Below are 26,422 nucleotides of genomic sequence, written 5' to 3' on the forward strand. Positions count from 1 at the left end.
GTAAGATAAAAACAAAAAAATTCAATTTTCACGCAAAGTAAAAACATACATAGTCACCTATGTACAATCGCTCTGGAAAAGCAGTTAATTAACCCTGAAAGTTTTTAACAGCTAATTAAATTATCAATTTCTGGAATTATAATAATAGCATTGTAACTGCAAATTTGTCAACTTTATTTTCTTGCTATTAAAACCCATTATATTCGTACTCACTGTTAGTGTTCTAATGAGATTTATATTGCATAGTTGGTCTTCAACCGGCGAGTCTATATAAAACCACCATCCTAGACAAAACACCAACATCCATAGTAAAATAACATACTTCATTTTGAAATGGGAACGGTGCTGAAAGAAAAAAAACATTTGAACAAGTTTATTTACAACAAGCATTGTGGGATATGATAAAACAAAACTCCTGTAATAACTTTGCCATCCAGTATGTTAAATAGGGATGTGATCATACAAAATTCTGTTAACTTTAGTATGTTAAAAAAACAATGGATAGGATCACAAGACTCCTGTTAACTTTGCCATTCAGTATGTTAACACCCATTACAACACAAAACTCTGTAAAAACTTTGCCATCCCGTACGTTAAATAAGGAAGTGTGGGATGTGATCATACAAAATTCTGTTAAACCTTTCCATCTAGTATGTATTGTTAAGCACAAGCATTGTGGGATATTACAACACAAAACTCTGTTAAACCTTTCCATCCAGTATGTTAAGCACAAGCATTGTGGGATATGATAACACAAAACTCTGTTAACCTTTCCATTGAATATGCTAAGTTCAAGCTTTGTGGGATATGATAACTCTGCTAACTTTCCCATCTGAAGCCAAGATTTTATAGCAAGGTTCTTTTTTTTTAACAAAGGGGCATAACCGTCATGAGCTAGTTAGGCCTATTTACTAGCACTTTCACTGCTGATGGGAGCTTCATATAAACCTTTGAACTCTTATCTACAGGCTTGATCCAGTATGTTTAACAACAATCATTTTAAAATGATTGATAAACACAAATTAACTTCGGCCATCAAGTGTGTTAACAAAAACGAAAGCTTGATATATCAGTGTTGGAATATTTACATAATTTGTGCCAATTTAAAATACATTTTAAAGTTCAAATATGATAATTTCATTCAAGAATCAAATTACTCCTCTTAAAAGTAGAAAATCAATATTTAAAAAAATAGTAGACAGAAATACTATGCCAATTCATATTGACGACGTCATTATAGAGTGAATTGTACAATACACAAGTTAATTAAAATATGAATATTGTTTATGCTTTAAATTTGTACAAATACTAAATGCAAATGTTTTATAAATATAGAATTTTTTTATTGCACTCTTTTGTATACAGACATATTTTTTAGATGTTTATCACATAAAATTATTACCAAAAAAAAATTGAGCTTATTTTTTATATTTATTTCCATCCATTATTGTTGTTTTTTATATTCTGTAAATGCTGAACTGAATTTTTTAAATATAAAACTTTTCCCACATACAGGTGAGTTTTTATTCAAAGCCAATTGATACACAAGTTGCTATTATATAAGTATTAAACAGTGGACTTCTGACAGGGTTTGAAACCAGGACTCGGGGACGTTAGGCAAGCACCTTAACCACACAGCTACTCAAATACAGTACATGTGTAGTATGAATTAATATCACCCTAGGAATACAGAAAATGCAAGATTCTGCACGTAATGTAAACCATATTTCATTAAAAGATAAATAGAGAATCATCAAACAAGATTTAGATACCTATCTAGATACATCATAGATTTGACATTTATTATTTATGTGAACGACTTTAGCAAAAAACCTTGAAAAGTGAAATCCACACAGCTAGCTACATGCCTGATGCGTTGCTGAACAAGAGCAGAGTACAAATTGTTATTACAATGTGATTATATAAACCTAATGCATTCAAAATATCAACTAAAATTGCATGTTGGAATGCAGTAGATCTATCTGTTGGTATAAGATGGGCCTGAGGATTATTATTGAAAATGCTGCTATACAAGAACGACGTACATTTTTAAACTTCTAAACACATACAAATTATTTACCTGAAAAAACTGACTGGAAGTCAATGGGTTTTTGGTTGAATTTAACAGTTTATTTATTTTTTTTTATGTGAATTTTTGTTTTGTTTTTATTCTACAAAAGTTTAAAAAAGTTTTTTTAATATTAAAACTGTGAAATAGCATATTCAAAGACTTTTTTCTTATCAATCTTCATTTTTCATGTTTTTGGGGACAACACATCTCTAAGAATCTATTGAACTGATAGTTTGAAAAACTATGTGAAGCTGTTATGTCATAACTGTGACGACTGACATACATTAACCCATTACACATGGGATATCTACAGTGTATACACAGACTGACAAACGATCTATAAAATATAGATATGATGTGCTAACTATTGTCTACACTTGGAAATCTAATTACATTTATAATGCTTCTCTACAGTCAAATTCCCATAGGTAAAATCATGCTATAAGTTGGTTTATTACCTAGTCTGTGATTTCCTTCACTGTAGATATTTTATCTCATATCTCTCATAGATAATTCTGATATATAAGTTGAAACTAGACAATAATCTAATCATGTCAAAATTAATTTAATTAAAAGATAAAAATATGTTGTCAAAATGTACATTATTTTATCAAATGTACCACACCATTTGCAGATTTTGGATGATGATATATTTAAGACGTCATCAAAATCAAATTAAGAAATGGAGATGGGCAGGACACTCCTTGCCAGAACGAATGACAACAGATGGAGAAAACTTATCACAGGAGACTCTAAAGCCCTGTCTACACTATCAAACTAGTTTGACAAAAAAAGTGTAATGTGCCCAAATATGGTAGTGATATGTTCAATATGGTAGAGATATGACATTAGCATGTCCAAATATGGGCACAAATTTGTCTCATACAGTAAAGTTCGATAATGTAGACAGAGCTTTAAAACAGGCACACAAAAGGGCCAAAGATATGAGATCATAGCATTCGCTGGTATACTGTACCCTTTATGAGGGCTGTCAGGACAGAAAGGAATTGGTTCAGCTTTGGGAAGCCTTTGCCCTGCAGTGAGCTGACAATGGTTGATATGATGATAACTATATCTTTGGCACAGAATATATGAAATAAATTTAAGTTAAATTGAAATTAAATGAAAGAAAAAAGATTTTACAATAGATGTGCAAAAAGGACGGAGGTTTACGGCGCCCTCAATATTTCGTTACATGCGAAACAGATTTTTTACTGGCTTACGAAAACGAATACATGTGCGTGACGTATCCATTTTCATTATCGTATTCGTCTCTAATTACGGTTTTGTTATTTTTCTTTAGAAACAAATGAAATGTTTATAAAATTAGTAAATCATAGCATGCGAAGATATATTCAGTTCTGCTGTAGAAAAACACTTATCTGGAGCAGTTGAACACCCGAAAACTTGAACAAGAATTAATATGAAATCAGTAGTACTTTACAAAATACTCGGCGCTTCTTTGAATCAGGTTGAATATTTTATAACGATGTTGTACTACATTAGGTTTTTATCATTCGCTATGATCGATGTCGACTCGATGTCTCGATGTTCGAAAGTGCATAATATTAAATGTAATCATCTATACCATTTAACGCATCGAGTACTAAAAGGCACGGTGATTGGTTTTTGTTTATGATTTTACAATGTTCAGTTAATTACTTGATATTAAGTACTTTATTTTGATGCCCTCTAGGGAATAAAATTGGTTGCATATTGTAGTTTGTTCATATTAATGAAGACCCAGTTGTGGCAAATTAGGTACCAGTTCTTAACCCTTTCACTGCGAGGCATTATTCCCACCTCTGTGCGTAATATATATTTAAGAAAAACATCATATTTTAATAAATTGCAAAAAAATACTAATTGAGATAATTGTGTCATTATTTTTGTGGTGTGTGATGGGCAAAGGGTTAGTCTACATAGGTATAAAAAAAAGAAGTAATTTGCATATTGATGATGTCATGTGACATCATTACAGGTATTTTGGATTTCGTGTTTTTTATCGAATCAATGATAAAAACTATATTTTCTATAAGAAATTCTTATGGAATACGTTTTTCCAACTGGATATTGATGAAGATACGTATAACAAATAAATATATTTAAAAAAATTGAATTGTTTTTATTGTTTTATAGTTTTGGGACAAAATCGTGAAAATAATGACAGTTTCCAAAAATTCACTACAGAACAAAAAAACTAACTATTGTTTAAGAATTTTTTTTTTGCATGTTGTGATAAACACGATGTTGCCATATTGGGGCTGGTAAAATGTTGTTACTTTCAAAATGGCCGCCATTACGCTATACAAAACTACTTTTCAAAGTAGAAATACTATTACATATGATATACTATAATTAATTAATTATTTAACTATAGAGGGCGCATTATTTTCAAGACGATGATACAACTATAGAGGGCTGTTTTTTTGCTGGAAAAAATTGTAATGACTTGCAAAAATATTCAAGTTCGTCTAAAAAATATAGAGGGTGCTATATATTATAGGCAAACACGATTAAATCATTGTTTTGCCTATACCCGGTATTACCGTGTATACGTATTTCAACGACGTCTGTTTATACCCGGTAGTACAGGGTATACACAGTGAAGGGGTTAAAACGAAAACAAAACATCATTACCTAATCAATAGATAATAAATAAATAATTTGGAAGCCTCTCAAAATATTATTATAGTCTCAATGTTTCTCAATAATATTTTTCTAAATTTTAACATGCTTCTTTCCAAAAATATATAAAATTAACATTTTAAACCACCCAGTTATATATTGAATTAATTTTGGAACGATAACATAACATAAATCTCTTTATTCATCTCAGAAACGAACCAAAAGAAGCAAGGAGTAAAACATATTTTTAACAATGAAAGGGACCTCCAAGAAACCCCACTAAAATCTAGTTAAACATTTAAATTAAGATACCGTAAAAAGAATAAATAAATAAATAGATGAATAGACCATTAATTATAAAATAACAGGGGACGCGCATTGTTAGGGAATACCATTGCCAAGACAACCAAATACCAGATGAGGTTTGAAACAGAAGCAGAAAGGTTAAATGAACGCACACAGGCCTACATACTGCACATTACATACATACACATGCAAGCATGTAATCATGGCATAATATAGACATTAGCTAATAGTATAAATTAATATAAATAAATTAACAAAGATGAAGCTTGTTTAAGCGTGGTGTCAATGCTGTTCCATATTTCAGGAGCAACACATGCATTAAGACTAATAAAGATGAGGAAAGCTACTGATTTTACCTTTACCGCTATAACTACCATACAATATCTATAAAACTGAAATTAAGTTTTAAGTTATACTATTTTGATTAAAGAGATTGAAATTGATCATTTGAATAGTATGTGGTTATTGTCATTGTTTAAATTAAGGAATTAAACAATGTTTCTTTTCCATAGAGCCACTTGGCAGGATGCTGTTAGAGAGGAACATGACTCATTAGCTTGTACATTAAAAAATAATTTCTATTTCAAGATCCAATAATTTAAATTTGTTTAAGTGATTAATTTCCTAATGCTATTATATCATCCACCATCTAATTAATACCACACATCGTTTTACGTTCTTGATACTAAACTGAATTCCTTAATAATATAGTTAAACAGCCAACCTTCGCAACAATACCAAACTCTCAGACAACCAGAAACTCTCTCAAAACCAGACTTTTCTTGAGGTCCAAAAGATCTCAAATTCATTTTCACCATTAAAAACACATTCCAGACTTTCTATAAAACTGGACATACAGTATTAGGCCAGCACAAGGATGGTATTCGGTATTGGGATAGTTTTTATTAATAATTTTATAATATTTTATTTATTATTTATAATTTTTGTCATATTTTATTAATAAATATGTAATATTATATATATTTTTAAATGTGCTAGAAAGAATTTGTTTAAAAAGTGAAAACAAGATAATTACCATAATACAATTTCTTATTAAATCTGAAAGGAATATTTAACATTTCTTGTCATTTTAATTTGCTGTCAATTTATACTTATAATTTTGTGGCCACAGTAAATAGGAAAAATATCTATGAATTCTAATGAATAATCAATGTTTTAATGAGAATACTTTTGGGGCGTGTTACGAAAGTAATTATGATAGTGTTGTTAAAGTGGATCTTAGTTAGAGGAGCATTTTTTAACACTTTACTTTCAACAACATACTTCAAACGATGTTAAATTGCTTTCTATATACAGAAAGGAACGAGAGAAGCAAGGATACAGTATATTTTAAATATCTTAACAGATATGTTTTGTACATTATCACCATACTCTTGGGTTTTGTCCAATTGGTTAAACCATTATGGGTATCTACTAAAAAAATGTTATCTACTTTAGTAAATGTAGCATCCATTTACAGCATGCTAGTATAAAAAAGCATGCACTCTCAGAAGACTGGCAAATTACATGTGTGCTAGAGTATACAAATCCTATGGGTTAGCAAATGGTGTACAGCAGAGCCCCTATTAAAGGGACACCTCCGAGACCAACAAAGGAATTGTCCCTTGATTTTCACAGACCAATTGCCACAATCCCATCATTCGGCCTGATGATACGACTTGGATAGGTTGTGAAACATCGCTGTTAAAAACAAGTTAAGTCCAGTTGACTAGATTTATTTTTCCAAATTTAACACTAGCTGGATGAATGACAATTAAAGCATATCTGTATATTTTCCTTGATGTTTCATAGGAAAGTGTTCCCTTATAGGGGTCCACTGAAACGGGTGTCTTCTAAGGAAGATGTATATGGTATTGCCTCAAAGGGGGATGGTTTTATATTAAGCATGGGTTGATATGCAGTCATATGGTATAATTTATGTATACTTTCATGGCACTGTACTGTAATGCATTTTTTGACAAATTAAATGTTCACTTTAATTTTAACTTTCAAGATGATCTAATCAATTGTTTGCCCAATGGCTAGAATTACAAGAATCTGACGACATTACTGCATCTCTAGGTATCGATCTTGAATACACAAACTTAAGACTCTTAAGGGAATCAATATAACAACACTTACGACGACAATTTAAATGCATGAATTTACAGGACTGGACAAACAAGACAGAATATGCAGGTATGTTAAAGTATTTATTAATATATAAATCAAGATGTAGCAGACTTGAAAACTGGTTCATAATCAAGTATGTCGTTAGCATGGTTCACATAAAACTATGTGAACAAGTCACTGTATTTAAAATGGTATTGAATTTGTTAAAATCAAGAGCCTATTAATATTATTAAAGCTATGAAACAGAGATGGATGTGAAGTATATATCAGCACTCAAATTAAAATACTGTATGGGATATACCCACATCAGGGATTCCTTCCTTCTCAAACTCTTGGCGACTCCTATCCTATCAAACTGTTTATTGGATTCAAATTTTAAATTCTAAAAAATAAAAGCTAATTAAATAAATTAATATCCGAAATATAAACAAATTAAAAATCATATTTAATACTTAATTTTTTATATTAGAAACGCTATTAAGGGGAGATCTTCAGGACCCAAACAAAGTGTACTATTAATATAATGTCTCATGAATAGGTTGTGTGGGTTTAAACTTGCACTGAAGTTGACCAGGGTTCAATTAGACCCAACTCTTGACGTCACCACTCAAGTAACCTCTGGACATTCATGTTAAAAATTCCAACCTAATTAAAGCATCAAATAATGTATAGTTCGTCGGATGAACTTACAACAATTTGACGCACTTGCTCTCTCCTCCGTCAATATTGATTGAAACAGTACCTGAAAAAACCTGAGATTCATAAGCTGTGCAATCAATAGATATACACTTGTGTAGTGAATTTATAGAGTCGGTTCCGAGCGTATGCTTTCTCTGGCGTATTAAATCCACGAGACCGTCCACTGAGACTGCCAAATGATTCCACATACAAAAGTATACTTTATTCAACTAAAACTTTTATTTCTTGTAACTGAGTATTAATACAACTTTCTATCAGTCTAGACCTTTCGTCTCTATACTCTATACGTCTTTCTACTTTGATCTTATTTTTTCTCTTCTCCTCTAATATCTATCTATAACATTTTACTACTTATACTTGACATGCAAATTATGGGCTTCTGAGGAGGATCAAATGATGCCTCCAAAGTTTCCCACCAAAATTATACAATCTGATTGGCTTATAAATTAAGCAGACCTAGTATGAAACATCCTTTATCTAACCACAGGAAATCAGATACTTTTTATGACAACTTGAAACTACTGTACATAACCTGGCTACTCATGTATTTCCAGAAAAATGTAACTGTAGATCTATAAAGATTTAGAAAGCTGAAAGAATTAACCTGCCTACTAGATCCTGCATTAAACCAATTTTCTTCTGATCTATTATTTGTTATGAGATAATAAATGGTATTTGATAATTAACGCATCCAGAACTAGAACTATAGCTTACAATACTGTACATTTATAGTTGTCATTCATCCAGGCCAATATATACAGTATATAAAATCAGCTGGACTCTCAGTAATTGTTACTGACAATGTTTCATGTTTAGTCCTAGATGCATCAGGCTGACTGTTGTAGAGTTCAAAAAGTTTCACTGACCTGTGATGTTCAGGTCAGAGGTGGAAATTGAAAATTTAATTATTAACAAATAATGCATAAATATTACTTTCAAAACATTAAACCAGGTTATTCCTTTTCTACGTTTTATGGTTATACAATAAAAAGGGGCAGAAAATGCACTATCTAATTCACATCAAATTCCCTCTCATGGACGGTTTTGGCCTAGCCTAGAGGCTTAGTTTTAGGCCTAGTTGGTAACGTACAAACATCGTACGCTAGCTGCTATAGGCCTTGTCTGTAGTTGTCTAGTTGCTGTATTAATTGTCTTTTCTTTTTTAGCAGAATGGGGAAGACCTGGTATTTCCGCAGAAAAGTTACGGTTCTTCAACTTGTTTTGGTTTTTGCAAGCGATATCAATCCACGAGCAATGCATGCTGCTATTTATAACTAAAATTATTAAAATGAGTATTGTGGTAAGCCTATAGTATTTAAATTTACATAAAATGAAGTTTGTGACCTTAAATTAGATTGGAAAAAGACGTATGGAATGTGGCTTTAATATATATGTATCAGAAAAATCATATTAACTTTGTTTTAAGTCAAAGAGTTATTTTTTGTAATTTTTCCTCTTAAACCTTAATTCATCTTTCTTAATACAAAGGCTGAAAACTCAGTAGGATTATTTTGGAAGATTAAAAAATCCATGTAAACAATTTTGACAATATATTTGTGTTGTACATTTGTGTGAATTAGGTATTAGTGGTAAACCTAGTTTAATGCTGGGTGGAGGAAAATAAATAAATAAATTTAAAACGTATATAAAATATAAACATTTCATTCACAATATTATTATTAATATTATTCTTTCCCCACATCAAGTTATATAATTAGCATTTCTCGTCATAAATTGATAAGCCCTGAAAATTCTACATCTGCCTTGATATACCTTTAATATCACTTTTAAGCTATATTCTCGGAATGAAATGTAAATGAGATGTTAGCTGTAATATTTGACAGACAACACATAGACATGTGTAAGTAGCTAAACTCGGATGACCATTTGCAATATTAGATAACATGTCAAAAGTTCAAAATAAATCAAAATTCTTTTGGAATAATGGATGCCTGATAAACATACGATACTAGAGAATATGTTTTTATCTTGTCTTTTTTGAAAAATCAAAAGTATTTCTTTAAGAAAATGAATTTACCTGAAATAATATTTGTGAAATTTTATTTTCTTTCTTAAATAATTAAAACAATAATTAAAAAAATAAATAAATACATCCTTAATCGTCAGAAACTACATGACAAATCCACTTTTTTGGATTTGGGTCAATGTCCATTTTCTAAATTTCATTTCACGATTGAGCATTTTATAAAGATGCACTAACTATTAGAAAGTCACTAGGGTTTTCATGTTTCAATTGGTGCACTTCTTTTATCTTAATTGTGTGCTATGAGGAAAGCATTTGTTTTAAATGTTCACCCACACAGCAGAGATCAAACTGATATTCCTTCACAAATCCATAACAGGAAAAGAGAAATATTGTTATTAATATCATTATTCTTCTTTATACTAGATTAAAAAAAAAGTACTGTATTTACTCCATATCCAAGTATAAAATTCAATTAACACAGAAATGCTCGCTTTGAAAAATCACTTCTATCAAAATGAATATTGGATTAATATTGAATAACAGTAACAAGATATTATTATCTTAACCAAAACGTTCATGCCTCTTTAATTACATAATTAATAGCGTCAACAATGGTTATTGGTTTTAATATTTCAAATATCAGGTAACAATGTGTCTTATTTATTAATACCAGTATGCTATCAATTTGTTTTAATTAACCTACTAAAACTGATAGCATCTTGAAATTTAAAGCGCTGCTGGTAAAGAGCTGGACCGGATTCTGCTGCAATTAAATAACTATTTTAATGTTCCGTTAATAATTATCTTATCTTTTGGTAGAAAATATAGCGACCAATATGTATATATTGGTTAAATATTTTCCTCAAAATAAAACCATAAAATGATGAAGTATTGGAAAGCTGTTAATATACAGCATTTGTTTTTTTAATTTGTTTGTGACCGGGTGATAACGACACATTTATTATTTTTTCATTCTTGGTGTGTATTGCTAGATTGTTGCTATGGCAGACCTACAGAAAATTGATGATTTTCTTATTTTAATTCATTAATAATGAAGCTTTTAAGCATCATTGCCCTTGGTAAACACATAGACTGGTATTAATACTAGCAACAGAGCATAACAAACTTTGCAAACGAATACAAAGATGAACTGAGGCATTGCTCACAATTTAACTCCTAACTAAACACAGTTCATTGTACTGTAATGCGCTGTGTCCAGAATCTAACATTTTCCACACAAAACAACACAATGTGACCAGAATGTAATCTTTTCCACTCAAAACAACACATGGGCGGGGTCTACAATCTAACTTTTTCTACACAAGAAATGAAATGACTATGTGGAACATACATAATAAGTGATGGAGGTAAGGTTTAAAAATGAATTTTTTTTGGTGAACTGAGATGGAATGTCCAGAATCTAACTTTTTCCACACAAACACAACTCCCAGAATCTAACCTTTTCTACACAAACACATGAGCTCCACAATAACCTTTTATAAAACAGAATGTAACCATTTCTACAGTACTACATATTGTGCTGTTTCAGAAATGTTTTCTCACGGTCGTGTTAATCATATAAAAAATCATAAGGAATGACAATAATACCAGACAGATGGTAATAAGAACATTATTTATTTATTTTTTATCAAAGTGCTTTACCATTGCACAAGCAATATATAATGCTGTTTCAACAAGATATTCAAGAGAAAGATTGCTACAACTGGAAATATAGACAAGCCTGCGGTTTTTCTTTCTTACGACATAAATTACAAGAAACATCTGTCTTCTAAGTACATTTCTTCTCTACTTGCTATTCCGTCACTCCTCTCTAAATAGAACCTAAAAGTATTCATTTTTGCGAAAACGAAACATTTCATAGCTATACATTTGTTTTTGTGACAATGTTTATTCAAATTAATATTGATGACGTTGAGGCAAATTATAAGTTCAGTTTATGTAAATTATAACATTTAATTTTAAATCAATTTGGATTAAAATTGCTGTTGCGTGAACCAACGTTTGTTCTTATACAGTTTATTCAAGAAAAGTCAGGTTTTGAAAATTTCCAATTTTCAATTTTCAGAGTCTGGTATTGGAAGAGAGACTGTAGGACGACAAAGCTATTTACATACATTTTCAAGTATCTGCTTGGCAGCGAGTATTACGCACATGTTCTTATTCGAACATGTGATCGGCTAACAATATTATTTTGAGTCAATTAATATTTTTCAGGCAAATACTGTGGGTATGAGTTAGTAGCTAAAATTATCCAGTAATAAACATCATACTACAGCTGGTATTATTTGTCTGTCGTTTAATATGTTTAATTTCAAAGTTAAATTTCATTTGCTGTTCTAAAATTTCATTAGGGTAACAATAATTTACTTTGTATTAACATAACTTTTCATTAATATTAGTAATATTTTTGTAAACATTTTCCATTTATTAATTTGTTGAAAATTTAACAGTAAACGTAGCAAACAATTTGAATATATATAAATATATATTTGAATTTTATAAAAAAAAATTACATTGGTCTAGAACGTAAAACATTGAATACATATAAACTAAATGTCATATTCATTCAACATTCATTATTGCTATTGAAACACTACGTTGTTAAAATGCTCAGGGGAAAGATCCAGTGGCCATATTTACCATACACACAGGCTAAGGGAAACACTCCTGAATACAATTTAAGGGAAAAATTAAATTTATTGAGTAAAAGTGAAATACTTATTATATAAGGGAAATATCTAACTTAAGTGTGATTGGTGAATACGGCCACTGGATAATAGAAGGAGAAGAACAGGGGCATGAATAGTCAAAATAAAAAAAATATCTCCCTGTCTATAAATCTGTTTCTATATCTGATTAATTGTAGTGTAAATTGTTCCTGAACAACATTTCTCTAAAGCTTTGTCTACACTATCACACTTTATGTGACAACAAATTTGATGTGCCCATAATATATGGACATGATGATGTCATATCACAATCATATTTGGGTATATCACTACCATATTTGGGTATATCACTACCATATTTGGGTATATCACTACCATATTTGGGTATATCACTACCAAATCACACTTTTTTTTGTTAAACTATAGATAGTTTAGACAGAGCTTTACATTAGAAACAAAGAAACCAAATGTGAACTGTGATTTCACTCAAAAGTGAAACCACAACAATATTGTACTGTGCTAAGGTTAAGAGAAAAATGTATTGTGTCTATTGGATTCAACATAGGGCCTGTTTCTGCTGCAACTGCTCAAAATACGGTATAAAATACGGTATATTTTATACCGTATTTTTTAGTACCCCGTTTCTGCTAACAATACTTCTTGGGTGGTCGTGTTAAATTTCATCTTTTTTACCCAAATTGCCATTCATTTATTTGATCGATAATTAAAAGTTGCAATAAAGGAAGTTTTACGTCTCACTTTCAACAGCCTAGCCCTAGTGATAGAGATGTTGTGAGAGCACAGAAAACATCGTAATGGGGACAATTAATTCGTTCCCTCCCCGAGTTATTGTATTTTGCAATGTTGTACTGCTTTCGCAGGCTCTTCAGCTTTCAGTTTACTTGCTTTGGAGACAAGTCTATTCCATACTCCTGCTTTATTTTTTTAGAAATGTCTTTATAAATGTGGTTGTCCCTTTTATTACCTTTTAGTTGGTCAGACATTTTAGCTTCCCCACACACATTTATTTAGTAAAACTGTGACGTATTCGCTCCACATTTTTGCCGAATATATCTATACATGTGTGTAAAGCAGCGACAGAAAATAAAAACACGAATGGTGACCTTTTGTCATGTAAAAAAAAATACGGTATTTTTTATTGGCAGCAGAAACGGGTACAAAAAATACGGTATAAATTTGTAAATTTTGTGGGGAAAATACGGTATACAAAATACGGTATATTTTTTATGAGCGCAGTTTCTGCTGCCAAAAATATACCGTATATATACGGTATTCAAAAAATACCGTATAATATACGGTATTTAGTTGGCAGCAGAAACAGGGCCATATTGTACCTAGAGATGAGACAGATAGCTATAAAAGTTTTTGAGGGTATACAGTAATTGGTGGGTGTCAGTGGTAAGTGAGCGACAAGACAACATTACAATTTCTGTCCATGGTGTAGTTTGGTTGTGGTCCTAATTGCCTGTCATGTCAAGTACTCTTTTTAAAAATAAGGCATTGAGACAGTCTATAAGCTAGTTCCTCATTGTGAGATCTTTGCTATCTCCAGTATAATTTAAAGAGACCATACAGTTTGTTCAACTATAATATTGTACAATTGTATTTCTCACAATAAAGTTGACTGATAAATTAAATGTACCATACATTTTTATTAGAAATATTATAAAATATTATGCCTAGATTCATAGTACAAAGTTCAGTTTAACAGAATTGGAAATGAAATTGTGAATATAAATCTTAAATTATGGATATAAATATTTATTTATTTAAATAATGGCTTTTTAGTTTAACATCAAAATCAACTTGAACATTTTATAGATGTTCTGGGTAGCACAGATGGCCAATAAGTTATTATTACTAGCTCGTCATCCACCACAGTAAACCATTGAGAAAAATAAACCTAATTTGGCTTAAGCGTTGCCCCTATTTATGATAATTCCTTGTATTGTTAATTATTTTATTATTAAAATATCAATATTTATATGCATTATTCTACACAATTAAGCTTGGTTTTTTTTATGACCATATTTAATGAGGGTGATCCATCCAGCAATTGCTGATCATTAAGGAAATGACAAACAGATACACAAGATGCTCTACATGAACAAAGTCTTATTACAAGTCTTTGGGAGTGGAGTTGTAATTTGTCCTTTAGAAAAAATCCTGACATGTGACGGGACTTGAACCCAGGACCCTTGGAGTGGTAGCCAAGCATCATAACCACCAAGCCACAACCCCACTCATGGTTCCCACTAGGACGTAGCGCAATGCAAGTAATTTGACCATCAGTATCACACAAGCGACGGATTATTGAAAATGTCGCTCATCATTGGTCAACTCGATTGCACTGCGCTTACATCTTTGCATGGTGTCCTGGGAACCAAGCCATTGGCTTATAATTGGTATTATATAGTTCTGAATGAAAAGCGCAATTTGAAAATACGATGTTTGAATTTACTACAGAAATCAAAAAGGAAAAAACGGAATCATATTAATTATAATCGTCGGATTTAATAGCCTTTTGGAAACTATCGTGCATGATATAATTACTATATTCAATACAGACATTTCAATAATCTATTTCATGTAGTTAAATTCTAATTCATAGATAGTGCTATCATGCAATATCATTAGCTTTAATTATTAATGAAAACTGAAATTAAAACTTAGTTTATCATAGTAGAAGATCCAATGTGTTAAATTTATTCTGATGTTCATTCAATGATGAAAGTCTGAAATTTAAAAGAAGTTAATTCTATTGGTTAATAATTTTAAAATATTTCAGATTATCGAAAAAGTGTGTATGATTTATAAATAAAAAATGAAGCATTATGTATTATTAACTGGCATGTCTCCTATAGAAACATATTTCAAAATGTAATAAATAATCAAATGAGAAAGATATCTAAACTTAATCTAATTTATAAAATCAATTTTTTTGTTGAAATTGTGTTATGAGTTTGTGTTTTTAGTTTAGTTGTATTTTTTTTAATTGTAGTATAGTAAGTAAATGATTTGAGATTTGCAAATACTACAGTAGTTCTGTATCCAGTAGTAATTAGCTATAAACAACGATTTTGTTTTCATGTGGTGTGCTAATTGTGTATTTGCAGGGGGTTTAGTGCTTTTTAACAATAATAATAATTTTAAACAAATTGACATACCGAGACACACCACATGATTTAATCCCTTTTATGTTGGTTCGATGGGGCTTGTCATGCTTTTTTGGAGGTTTGCAGGGCCCTAAAGCGTGGTTCCCACTAGCGACGCAACACAAGGACGTAACGCAACGCAAGTGAATTGACCAATCACAAGCGATGGCTTATTCGCTTGTGATTGCTAACTGTCTATAACTTCGCTTGTCATTGGTTAAAACGCTTGCGTTGCGTTTACGTCCTTGCGTTACGTTCTAGTGGGAACCAAGCTTAATACTTAATAGCAATACTCGTTTTGTATTTGTTTCAAAACTTTAAATTGAAGTTATGTATATATAATAATAATATAATATGGTTTGTTTAAACACGAAAACTTGGCTAAACTAGCAGTTGTTTTTCTGCAAGGCCGTGTATAGGATACAGTATTTTATTCCTAAACACCTTTCTGCCCCTTCTTTTGTAATATAGTTATCACAGCATACTGTATTTATTGTCTATTAAATATTATTGATCTTTCCCCAGATTTTCCTAGAATAAACCCAGATGGTACACATAACACAATATTGTCTTTAGAAATCAATTTTTAAAATATTTATTTTGTAGCCAGATTGAGTAAATGTCAATTAATGAGGCCTATATTCCCAAGGACAACCAAGTCTTGCTGCTTCGTTCAAAAGGTTTACATTAAAACAAGCTGTGTAACTATTTTTCCTCACCTACTGTAAATCATAAGATAGTTCATTAAAAATTAATACGGCTTTACCACATTGAAACACAGTTCTCGTCAGATCAACAAAGTTAAGCGACGTTGGGCCTGGTTAGAGCTTGGATGGGAGACCATCTGGGAATATCGGGTGCTGTATTTGGAGCTGGGGTTTTGTTAGACATTTGAAATCAGCATTGCTGACTCTTATGGCAGCCCCTGCATCTAGTATCTGCCTTTCCTCTGGTAAAGGTGGGCACCGGACAAGAGGAGCCCTTGATCAATGTTTGGACCAATCAAGGTGCTTTAAACAGTCCTGGCTTTGTTTGTATCAAACCTGTTAGTGGCGGTAATTATCGCTGTTCGTTTTGATTGAATAAAATAAAAAATAAAAAAAATAAAAATGTTTATAAGAATGGGAAGAATAATTTCACAAATTGAAATATTGACTGTGCAGTATATGATATCTAATTTCTTCTCAAACTTAATTTTTTGCATTTCTTAGTTTTTAATCTTTCTAAGTTGATTTTTTTTTTATTATATAAAGTCAATTTTTGAAGATCTCTTCAGTGGTTTGTCATGAAAAAGCATTCTTTGTAAATATTGTTTATACTGCAATTTGTTTTCCTGTACTGTATAATTTATTTACTAATACTATATACCCAGATCAATATGGTAGTTTAAAACTGTCAATGTAGATAGACAGTAGCATCATAAGTTGATAAACCAATCATGCTAAAAATAGCTCAGTTGTAGATCATAAAGGATATAATGAAAGGAAGGAAATGAGATATATTAAAGATTTTGGTAAGTTAAAACTTAGGCTTTGTTTAGACTACTGTAGCAATTTACCATTCAAACTACCATAAATGAATGTTTGAATGACTGAGTGAGTGAATTAGGTCCTGTTTCTGCTGCAAAAAGATAACCGGTTTAATAACTATTTGAATAAATTAACCTCAATTTCTTGGGAGCAGAAACAGGACAAATTTTCAATAACTGGTTAAATGGCAGCCTATATATAGTTATATAAAACAACGGTTAAAAACATGCAATTGAATATGTGTAACAGAATACTTTTTAACCGCTTATTCACTGTGCAACGTAAAATAACAGTTATTTGATTGACAGCTGTAGCATCTTGAACGTTTGCATTGCATTTTGGGTAATGTTAACATTATAATGACCAACCATTATAAGAGGTATAAAACTAATTTTAGACTTCCATGGACCGATTATTAAATTGCAGATTATTTTGCAGCAGAAATTGAGCACAAACATGGTTGGCATACAAATTATTTGGCACTATGCAGCAGAAACAGATACTTAGACTTAGAGCCACACCAATCTCAAGTCATTTTGTTGAACACTGAACAAAAGTTCAAAATAATATTTTCATAACCTTGATTAAAAAATCACTACAGAAAAGAGGTTTGGAATTGTTAAGTCAATAATATTGCACAAAATACAACCCTATTGTTAAAATCATAGACCTACATACAACTGTGTCCATGATCAAATGATGCATTAAAATTTAGCTTGAAATTTTCATCAAAAAGTTAATGATGCATTATATAAAAATATCAAAATTTGACTTAATTACAATACAGTACAATATTTTAATTTACAGTAACACACAAATTCATAACTGAAGTGAACATGAAAATCAAATTACAATGTACTACAATAACTATTGGAAGAAGAAGATACTAATCTAATACTTATGTCCCCTCTACTTTACAATGTGTACACTGATCCGTTAACTGTTGAACTGACTAAGTCAAAAGAAGGTTGTGAAATTAACAGTCTTAAACTGAATTGCCTAAGATTTGCCGATGACTTGGTCCTTTTGGCTCCGTCAGTGACTGGCTTACAAAGCCTAATTGGACTCTGTGAAGGTTTTGCTAGTGACCATGATATTACTTTTAATGAAACCAAATCCAAATGCTTGCTATTTTGCCCGAAAGTCCGCAACCTCAAAGGTGTTCCACATATTACCTTAAATGGGGCACCTCTAATCGTTGATAATTCAATAACCTATCTTGGTCATGTGATCAGTAATAACCTGAGTGATGAAAGTGACATCAAACGTCAATATCGATCTATTTGCATTAGGGCCAACTCTCTAAATAGAAAGTTTGGAAAATGTTCTACTAAGACTAAATGTTATCTATTTAAGAGTTACTGTGTCAGCATGTACTGTTCATTGTAGTGCATGATGTTGGTCTTAAATGACGTCCCATCCTTTGATGAGTTCATTAGAAAATCTGTTTTTAGTTTTAAAAATCGTGTGAACGCAAGTACTGTAGTAATTCCTTGATCATGGCCATTAATCGCCACGTTCTTAATGTGTCAAGAATGCACATACAATGGAATTTTTTTTCTCTCTTTTGCTATGGATATAATATTATGTCACCATGATATTCCGAAATAAAAAGATAAATGAAAAAAAATAATGAGGTCATTAATAGCAGAATATTAAAAACTTGAAACCTGTGTACATTTAAATGGAGTGATATGAGAAAATTAAATAAATACTACGGAAAAAACGAAAAAATATGGCCACTGGTTAGTTTACCCTCCGTGAATTAAAACCAGTGTTCATATTGGGATTTCCTTGGTCAACTTTTAGCTAAATAAAGTGCAGTGTGATCAAGGCTTAATTCGAATGGTCAAATTTACCAGTGCAAAAAAGGCTTCAGACGCAATTAGAAACTAGAGAGGGACTAGAAATTAAAACATGTTAAGTAAGAAAATAGAAATATAAAAAAAAAAAAATGTACCAGCATTCTTACCTTTAGACTTCGACCTCTCATTATTAAAGCCTTTGAATTAAAATACAATCCTTATTGAAAAACAGAATACGTTGTTTTTTATTCAGAATATAATACTCCTTATATACATTCAAAACTATTGAATAAATCCTTTATGATTTCAACTGCAGTGCTAGAGGCTGTGATTTAACATAGCTTTGGTAAAAATCAGTGCAATAGAAATTAAAACCAGAGAAATAAACAATTCAAGTAACTCTATCCATACTGTCCCAGCAAATTATTAACTTTAATTAATTCAAGCAAAAACACATATGCACGCCATACGGAAACACAATCTGTAGGAATAATCCGGTAGGTATTGCATTCAATTCCATACACTTGCAGAGAGAAAGTTAATTCCAGGCCTACATAATAATAATAAACCAGTGCTGCTACTATATGCTTGTCTGCCTTCACCGCAACTGATAGTGTGTGACATAATGTGTGGAATTAGCTAGCCACACATGAAGATCAATGGAAAAGCAACCGACCAATGACAGACAAGATCTGTAAGCTAACACAATGAATGGCTGCTAAGTGGTGGTACGTACGGTATAAGTATTTTGTACAGGAGTACTAGTAGTTTACTAGTAGGCCTACTGAGCTAATGATCCAATAGATGTAGTACTGTAATTGACGATTTCCAATAGGTCAACTAAATTCTATACATACTGTTGTCAATATGTGACAGAGAACATTAGTTATGGAACAAAATACTGTGAAATAGTGCATAATGATCAAATACATTATTTACAAAAAAGGTTACAAAATGACCTACATTTAATGGTCCAACATTTAAAAACTAAAAAAACAACAAAACACAAGTATAGTAAAGATGGGAAAAAGAAGGCTAAAAAAGGATGATGTGGAGACCGTGTAAATAAACATGGTACAAAAAAAACACAAAACTAGTAAAGATGGGGAAAAAGGGGCTGCAAAAGGATGATGTGGAGACCGTGTGAATAAAAATGGTACAAAAAAACACAAGAATAGTAAGGATGGGGATAAGGGGGCTGCAAAAGGATGATGTGGAGACCATGTGAATAAACATGGTACAACAAAACACAAGACTAGTAAAGATGGAGAAAAGGGGGTTGCAAGCAAAAGGATGATGTGGAGACCGTGTAAATAAGCATGGTACAAAAAAACACAAGACTAGTAAGGATGGGGATAAGGGGGCTGCAAAAGGATGATGTGGAAACCGTGTGAATAAACATGGTACAAAAAAACACAAAACTAGTAAAGATGGGAAAAAGGGGGCTACAAAAGGATGATATGGAGACCCCGTGAATAAACATGGTACACCAATCCATCACACGGTTAAAGTATGAAGATGGGCAAAAAAAGGGCCGGATACAAAGAGAAGGTAGAGACTGTGGAATTAAACATGGTACCATCAAACGGTCAAGAAAGATGGGCAAAAAAAGGGCCGGATACAAAGAGAAGGTAGAGACTGTGGAATTAAACATGGTACCATCAAACGGTCAAGAAAGATAGGCAAAAAAAGGGCTTCTGTCAAAGAGAAGGTAGAGACTGTGGAATTAAACATGGTACCATCAAACGGTCAAGAAAGATAGGCAAAAAAAGGGCTTCTGTCAAAGAGAAGGTAGAGACTGTGGAATTAAATATATTTTACCATCAAAAGGTCAAGAAAGATGGGCACAATGGGCTACGAAGTGAAAACCGTGTAAATCAACATGGTACCATCAAACCGTGAAGAAAATGTACAAGGAGCAGCAAACGTGAAACAAATTCAGTCAAATGTCAGTGGCGGACAATAGTGGCAACAGAAGAGATGGGCTAAAAATGCTAGATGAGGGCAAGGATAAAACAAAGTTACAAAATAGTTTCTTCTATTTATTAGGACAAGAAATGTTCCCAACAAAACCTCCCATAAAATGTCTATCCTGCAACAAAGCAAGAATGATTGACAAATTATTATATGTAGTTAGCAGATAATGATTAATTGAATCCAACTGTGTATTTTAATCTGATGGGTTTGTGTCTGTTCTTAAGTTAGTAGGTGTTCTCTACTACTTGTTCTTATTACTAATATGAGATATGTTCTTTTAGTAGGTGTCTTTATGCGAGTCTCAGCAGTACCAGCTGGACAATAACTCTATCATATTATTAATCAACTGGACCAGGATACTCAAGCTGGTACAGCCAGCTAAAAACATCAATCAACATAGTTTTAATAATTAATTATGACCATTCTAGATCAACTAGGCCAATACATTAGGACCACAGATGGTCGTACAATGGCTTTAATATTGTAAATTTGCTTGTGAGTACAGTAAAGCTATTTTGTTATTGTATTTTAAAACAGAAAGCAACACATTTATACATCAAAATTCAGTTATCTTTGTAATCTGAGTGAAAATGTTGAAAACCTAAAGCACAATGGTAGGACGAGAGACAAGTCTAAAATGTGGGCGTCTCACGGCCAAACGGGAGTGTTGGCATGTATGATTCATTTACAAATTGTAAAGAAAGTTTTATTTTAACCTGGTTTATATTCTCAATATCTAGACAAATTCCATATGGATTACAATTTTAATAGGATTTATAAACAAGCACTTGCGAGTAGTAATTTTAGTTTTCGACGACAGCATTTTAGCGTAAATGAGTCTGTCACTTTATAGAAATGTGTAATACATCACACAAATCGATGAGGATGCAGAAATCACCTGTATATTTTGAAAGATGAGTTAAAGTAATGACTTTCCTCAAGTCATATAAAACATAATTGAATGTGAAATTACAACAATCTGTCATCACTTTTAGATACAGAAAGTTAATATAGTATTCATGTGTTGTAGTTGTACACTAGAAATACTACAGAAACTGATAACTAATAGTACTAACTAAAGAGTTATATGAAGGCTAGAGAGCTAATTAATGCTAACAGGGCCCATTTTTTAGGGAACATACAGCCATACATCGCTTAAACACCGATTATCATAAGATCACCAAGTTAAACAATGTTGGGCCCGGTTGCATTCTGAATGGAAGACCGTCTGGGATCGAGTCGGGTGCTGTAATCCGGGAAGTTATGTAATGAAAAGTAGAGGTAATGAAAATATCTAGCATGTAACAGGCATGGGTTCGAGTCTGTACCATACTAATTGTATCCTTAGGCAAGATGCTTTACTCTCATTGCCTTGTCCTTCAGATGGGACATAAAGCCGTTGGTCCCGTGTACATACAGTGCAGGTTAAAGAACTTGGATCTGGTAGGCGTCCGCATTGGTGGCTGCTGTGGGTCTGTAAAGGGCCTAATCCAAATTTCCTCAGTTTCCAGAAGCTTTAGGACCAGTATAAATACCTTTACTTTTATCCCTAGGTAAAGCGATACAGTTTCCATTAATTATTCATTATTTGTATCTAGTAACCATGATGGAAGTTATTACTTGGTAAAGGTTTGCAAACAAAGTAAGTATTGTATAAGAAACAACAATTGTACTGTTATAAACAACATTACATGGAGATAAGTCATAATGAAATGCATCTCATTTCATCTGATGAATAGTTTCTGCACATCAAACTTTGCATGAAAATAATAGAGCTTTGATGCCAGTGACGTGCCACAAACTCCCAGAAGACTGATTTAACTCATAAAACTAATTGTGAGGCAATCTTAAGCTGTTGAAATATGCTAATTTGTATTCTGATTCAACCGAGTGAACGGAAAATAGAATATTATTACGGTTCAATTTAAATTGAATATTAATTTTCACTTAAATGTTGGTAAATGTGTAAAATGAAAGAAACATAAATCATATTTTGTAATTAATTTGATATTTCGTTTATGTTAATGAGTTTCATTTATTATCGTCTTGCAGTTGGGAACTTAAAGAATTTATTTCCAGTTAATATTGTTTGTACTGTGTATATATATTTTTTATCTGTCAACGATTTTAACTTCTATATGAATTTTATAAATCATTGTAAATTTATTGGCCTATATTATGTCATTTAAATATTAAATACTTTATGTGTTGTACTGTATGTTTTATCGAGGGCCCTAAATGATCAGTTCCATTAGGAACTGGATATGCTCCCTCAGTAAAAATGTACTAATAAATAAATAAATAAATAGAAGTAAAAATAAGTGAGTATTATGTAAAATTATTCTATTGCAGTTAGCACAGTAATATATATTTTTTTTTTGGACATGTTTATTGCAGACTGCCTCATACATTGCAATTAACTAAAAGCAACGTCATTGTCAGAAAACATGTTGTTACTGCAGTAACTGCAGCAGAAAAATGTTGCCATGATCCCTACAGTAAGTAAACTATGATTTCTGCAATTTGGTAATTAAGCTACACTAACTTTCTCTTTTGTCTCAACTTTAACTATTTCTTTTATTTTTTTGCTAATTAGATATAATTTAAAGGGTAATATGTTTAAGAGCTTCGGCTCATTGCATAACCCATTTTATATCAAATACTCTGTTTTCAGTTCATTATGATTATTTAAATAACACTTATATAAATATTGCTGTAAAATATATATATATATATATTGATACAAAATAAATGGTACGTCTTGAACCGCGAAGAATAAAAAATACGAGATGTATTCATATATTAGTTCGCTGTTATTAAATGCAGAAATTCAAACATTTTAATAATATCGTCAACGAAATTATTCTTCTAAATACGCTTGTCTGGTTAGCATCAATATTTATCTCAACGTATTTTCAATTCTGTCGTAATATGTAGAAAGACATGCACACTAGCAATGACGTCAATAAATAAAATCATAATATGATTACCACTGAAATAAAAAAAAAACCACAAACAGTGAGGTGATCAAAGAAACTGGGTCAATGACACACCAATACAAACTAATTTTTTATAGATTAACTAATTATTGTATTGTCAATTTGAAAGCCATTGAATGACTTGAAAAGATTCAGAAAATTACAGACTTATATTAGGTCAATGTTATTTGTTAACTACAATAGAAGACAACATCCTGTACTATATCAAATCATCAGAAAAAAATATTAAACTTTCTGTTAAATTTATCAAATTATGTAAGATTAATTTTCTATAGGCAATGTTATGTCAAAAAATAAAAAGTTAAGTCAAAAGAATATTAATAAATAAATCTATTTAAGCATCATATAATCAATGCTTATGAAATGGGTACATGGTTTAGTCAAAGCACCAACTGAGCTGATTTACTGGCTGTAACATTGTGGAAGTATGTTTAAAAACGTGTTTGCTAAAAATAAGGGGTGGGTGTGGGGGGGGGGGGGGAGATAATGTGAAAGCAACATTTGAACTTATGGATGTGCTATAAAAATGAATACATTATCATTATTATTTACAAAATGCCTATGCATGATTTAAATCAGTGTGTGTGAACATAGCCTTATTTGTTTATAGTTCAATGTAAGTTTCCACTATACTATACTATTGCACTCCTTCTTATTTGACTTTGTGAACATAGAGTACACCTTTACAGGAATTCTACCTTTTTTAGGCATGCTACAATATTGTACAGTATCTGTGCAAATTGTCTTTTTTTATCCTACAGTAGTTCAAATGCATCTACCAAACAACAATATGTAACAACAAACAATATATTTAATATTTTACTACTACATAGTCATAATATAGAATAAATATTTGAAGAATGATAAAGTTGCTTATAAAACAATCCATCTTCCAATGCATATTATTATTATTGGTAAACTTTCTTGGGCTCTGGGTTAAGTTTTATTTTAAAATTAAATTGCGGCTTGTTTAAATAGGGTTGCTAGCATAATGTTTAATATCGTGATGACCTTTTACAGGCAGCTTGCAGCCAGTAGCCATCAACACCTTCATCTTAATAGAATCGATGATAAAGTCTTTCAATTACTCCTGTTGGCTGTTCCGCCTTAGCATCTTTATGCAGATGATAGGTCTCAGTGGGGTCATTTATATAGCCTAATTGAGAGTTCTGTCATCGTCTGACATCAGACGAATCGCTGTCAACTGCATACATGCATAATATCTTGCCTTGTTGTAATCATAAATTAATGAATAAATAAATATCAATAAATAGTTTGATAGAATAATTTTAAGATAACAGATTCTAGAGAGAATGGTTTACCGGTCTATGATGAAGTAACTGTAGAAATGCAATTTATACCATCAATTAATTATTGATGAACAAAAAAAAATAAAAAATAATTTAATTTTGAAGAAATTTAAAACCAGCAAGCTTTATAATAAAAAAATGCACAAATAAATTATTGAAAAAGTTTACTGGGACTTGTATGGGCATGTAGTGAATCGCGGCCATTTTGATTTTGAACTAATATTAAGTAATGACATTGTAAAATAAAATATGGCACGGAAATTGATTTTAAAAGATAGGTTCTTTGACCAATCATTTGCATTAATTTGTTTGAATTTAAATAAATTTGATGTGACATTTGTTTCTGCGGTGTAGGCCTACTGTACATATTCAAAGAGAATGAACACGTAACATAAGATGTCTGGATGGTGAAAAACATAAAATCCATTCATATACTTTAATAATAAAGTCTTCAATTTTGGCTGAAATCCATACTAATATTGCTCTCTCATGTATGCTGAGACTGAGAGAGAGTGGACTTCACACGTACATACTCATACATTTGTTGATTAATTGCTTTCCGTCGATAAACTAAAGAGCATGGAAACATCTGCTACCTTAAAAAACCTAGCCTAAGCCGAACACTTCAGATTTACATGTGCTCTCAAGGCCAAATTTTCATACGTGCCTGTCTGGAATTTCAAAAGAAGGGGTAATGAAGTTCAGACTCAAGCAATACCTGATTGGTATTACATGCTGTTGTCACTTTATTAGCTTGTATAGTGCGACCGTGGCACAAGTAATCATACGATGTTCATAATTAGATTTATATATATGATTTATATTATAATTATTACATTATTAAAGTCCTTCAAAACAAAATAAATTTGAAACAACAAAGCTTTGTTTGTAACTTTGTAAATATATCATTATTAATGTGAAGAGTAATTATATCCTGAAAACAAAAATTGATCAAAAAATCATTTTCAGTATATTATTAATCTTATGATTTCAGTTTATTTAATTATATTATTATTAAAAAAAAACACTTACCAATGATAATGACATCATCTTGCAACCTTTGGACTTCCTCCAATGGCACCTATCAAATCATCTATTCTGCTTCTTTTACA

At 31.4% G+C, this 26,422-nt stretch overlaps 1 protein-coding gene across 1 annotated transcript in view; it reads right to left on the reverse strand.

The window, feature by feature from the left end:
• LOC140046487 (divergent protein kinase domain 1A-like) overlaps positions 1-26,422 on the reverse strand; it is a 31,400-nt gene extending 4,978 nt beyond the window's left edge. Inside the window, exons 1-2 of the mRNA XM_072091147.1 lie at positions 26,343-26,422; positions 214-345 (exon numbers count right to left, since the gene is read on the reverse strand). Of these exons, the coding sequence (XP_071947248.1) occupies positions 214-345; positions 26,343-26,360 (150 nt within the window). The 5' untranslated portion in view covers positions 26,361-26,422. The remainder of the gene's footprint in view (positions 1-213; positions 346-26,342) is intronic.

The sequence above is a fragment of the Antedon mediterranea genome, chromosome 4 (assembly GCF_964355755.1).
Source record: "Antedon mediterranea chromosome 4, ecAntMedi1.1, whole genome shotgun sequence".
Lineage (NCBI taxonomy): Eukaryota > Metazoa > Echinodermata > Crinoidea > Comatulida > Antedonidae > Antedon > Antedon mediterranea.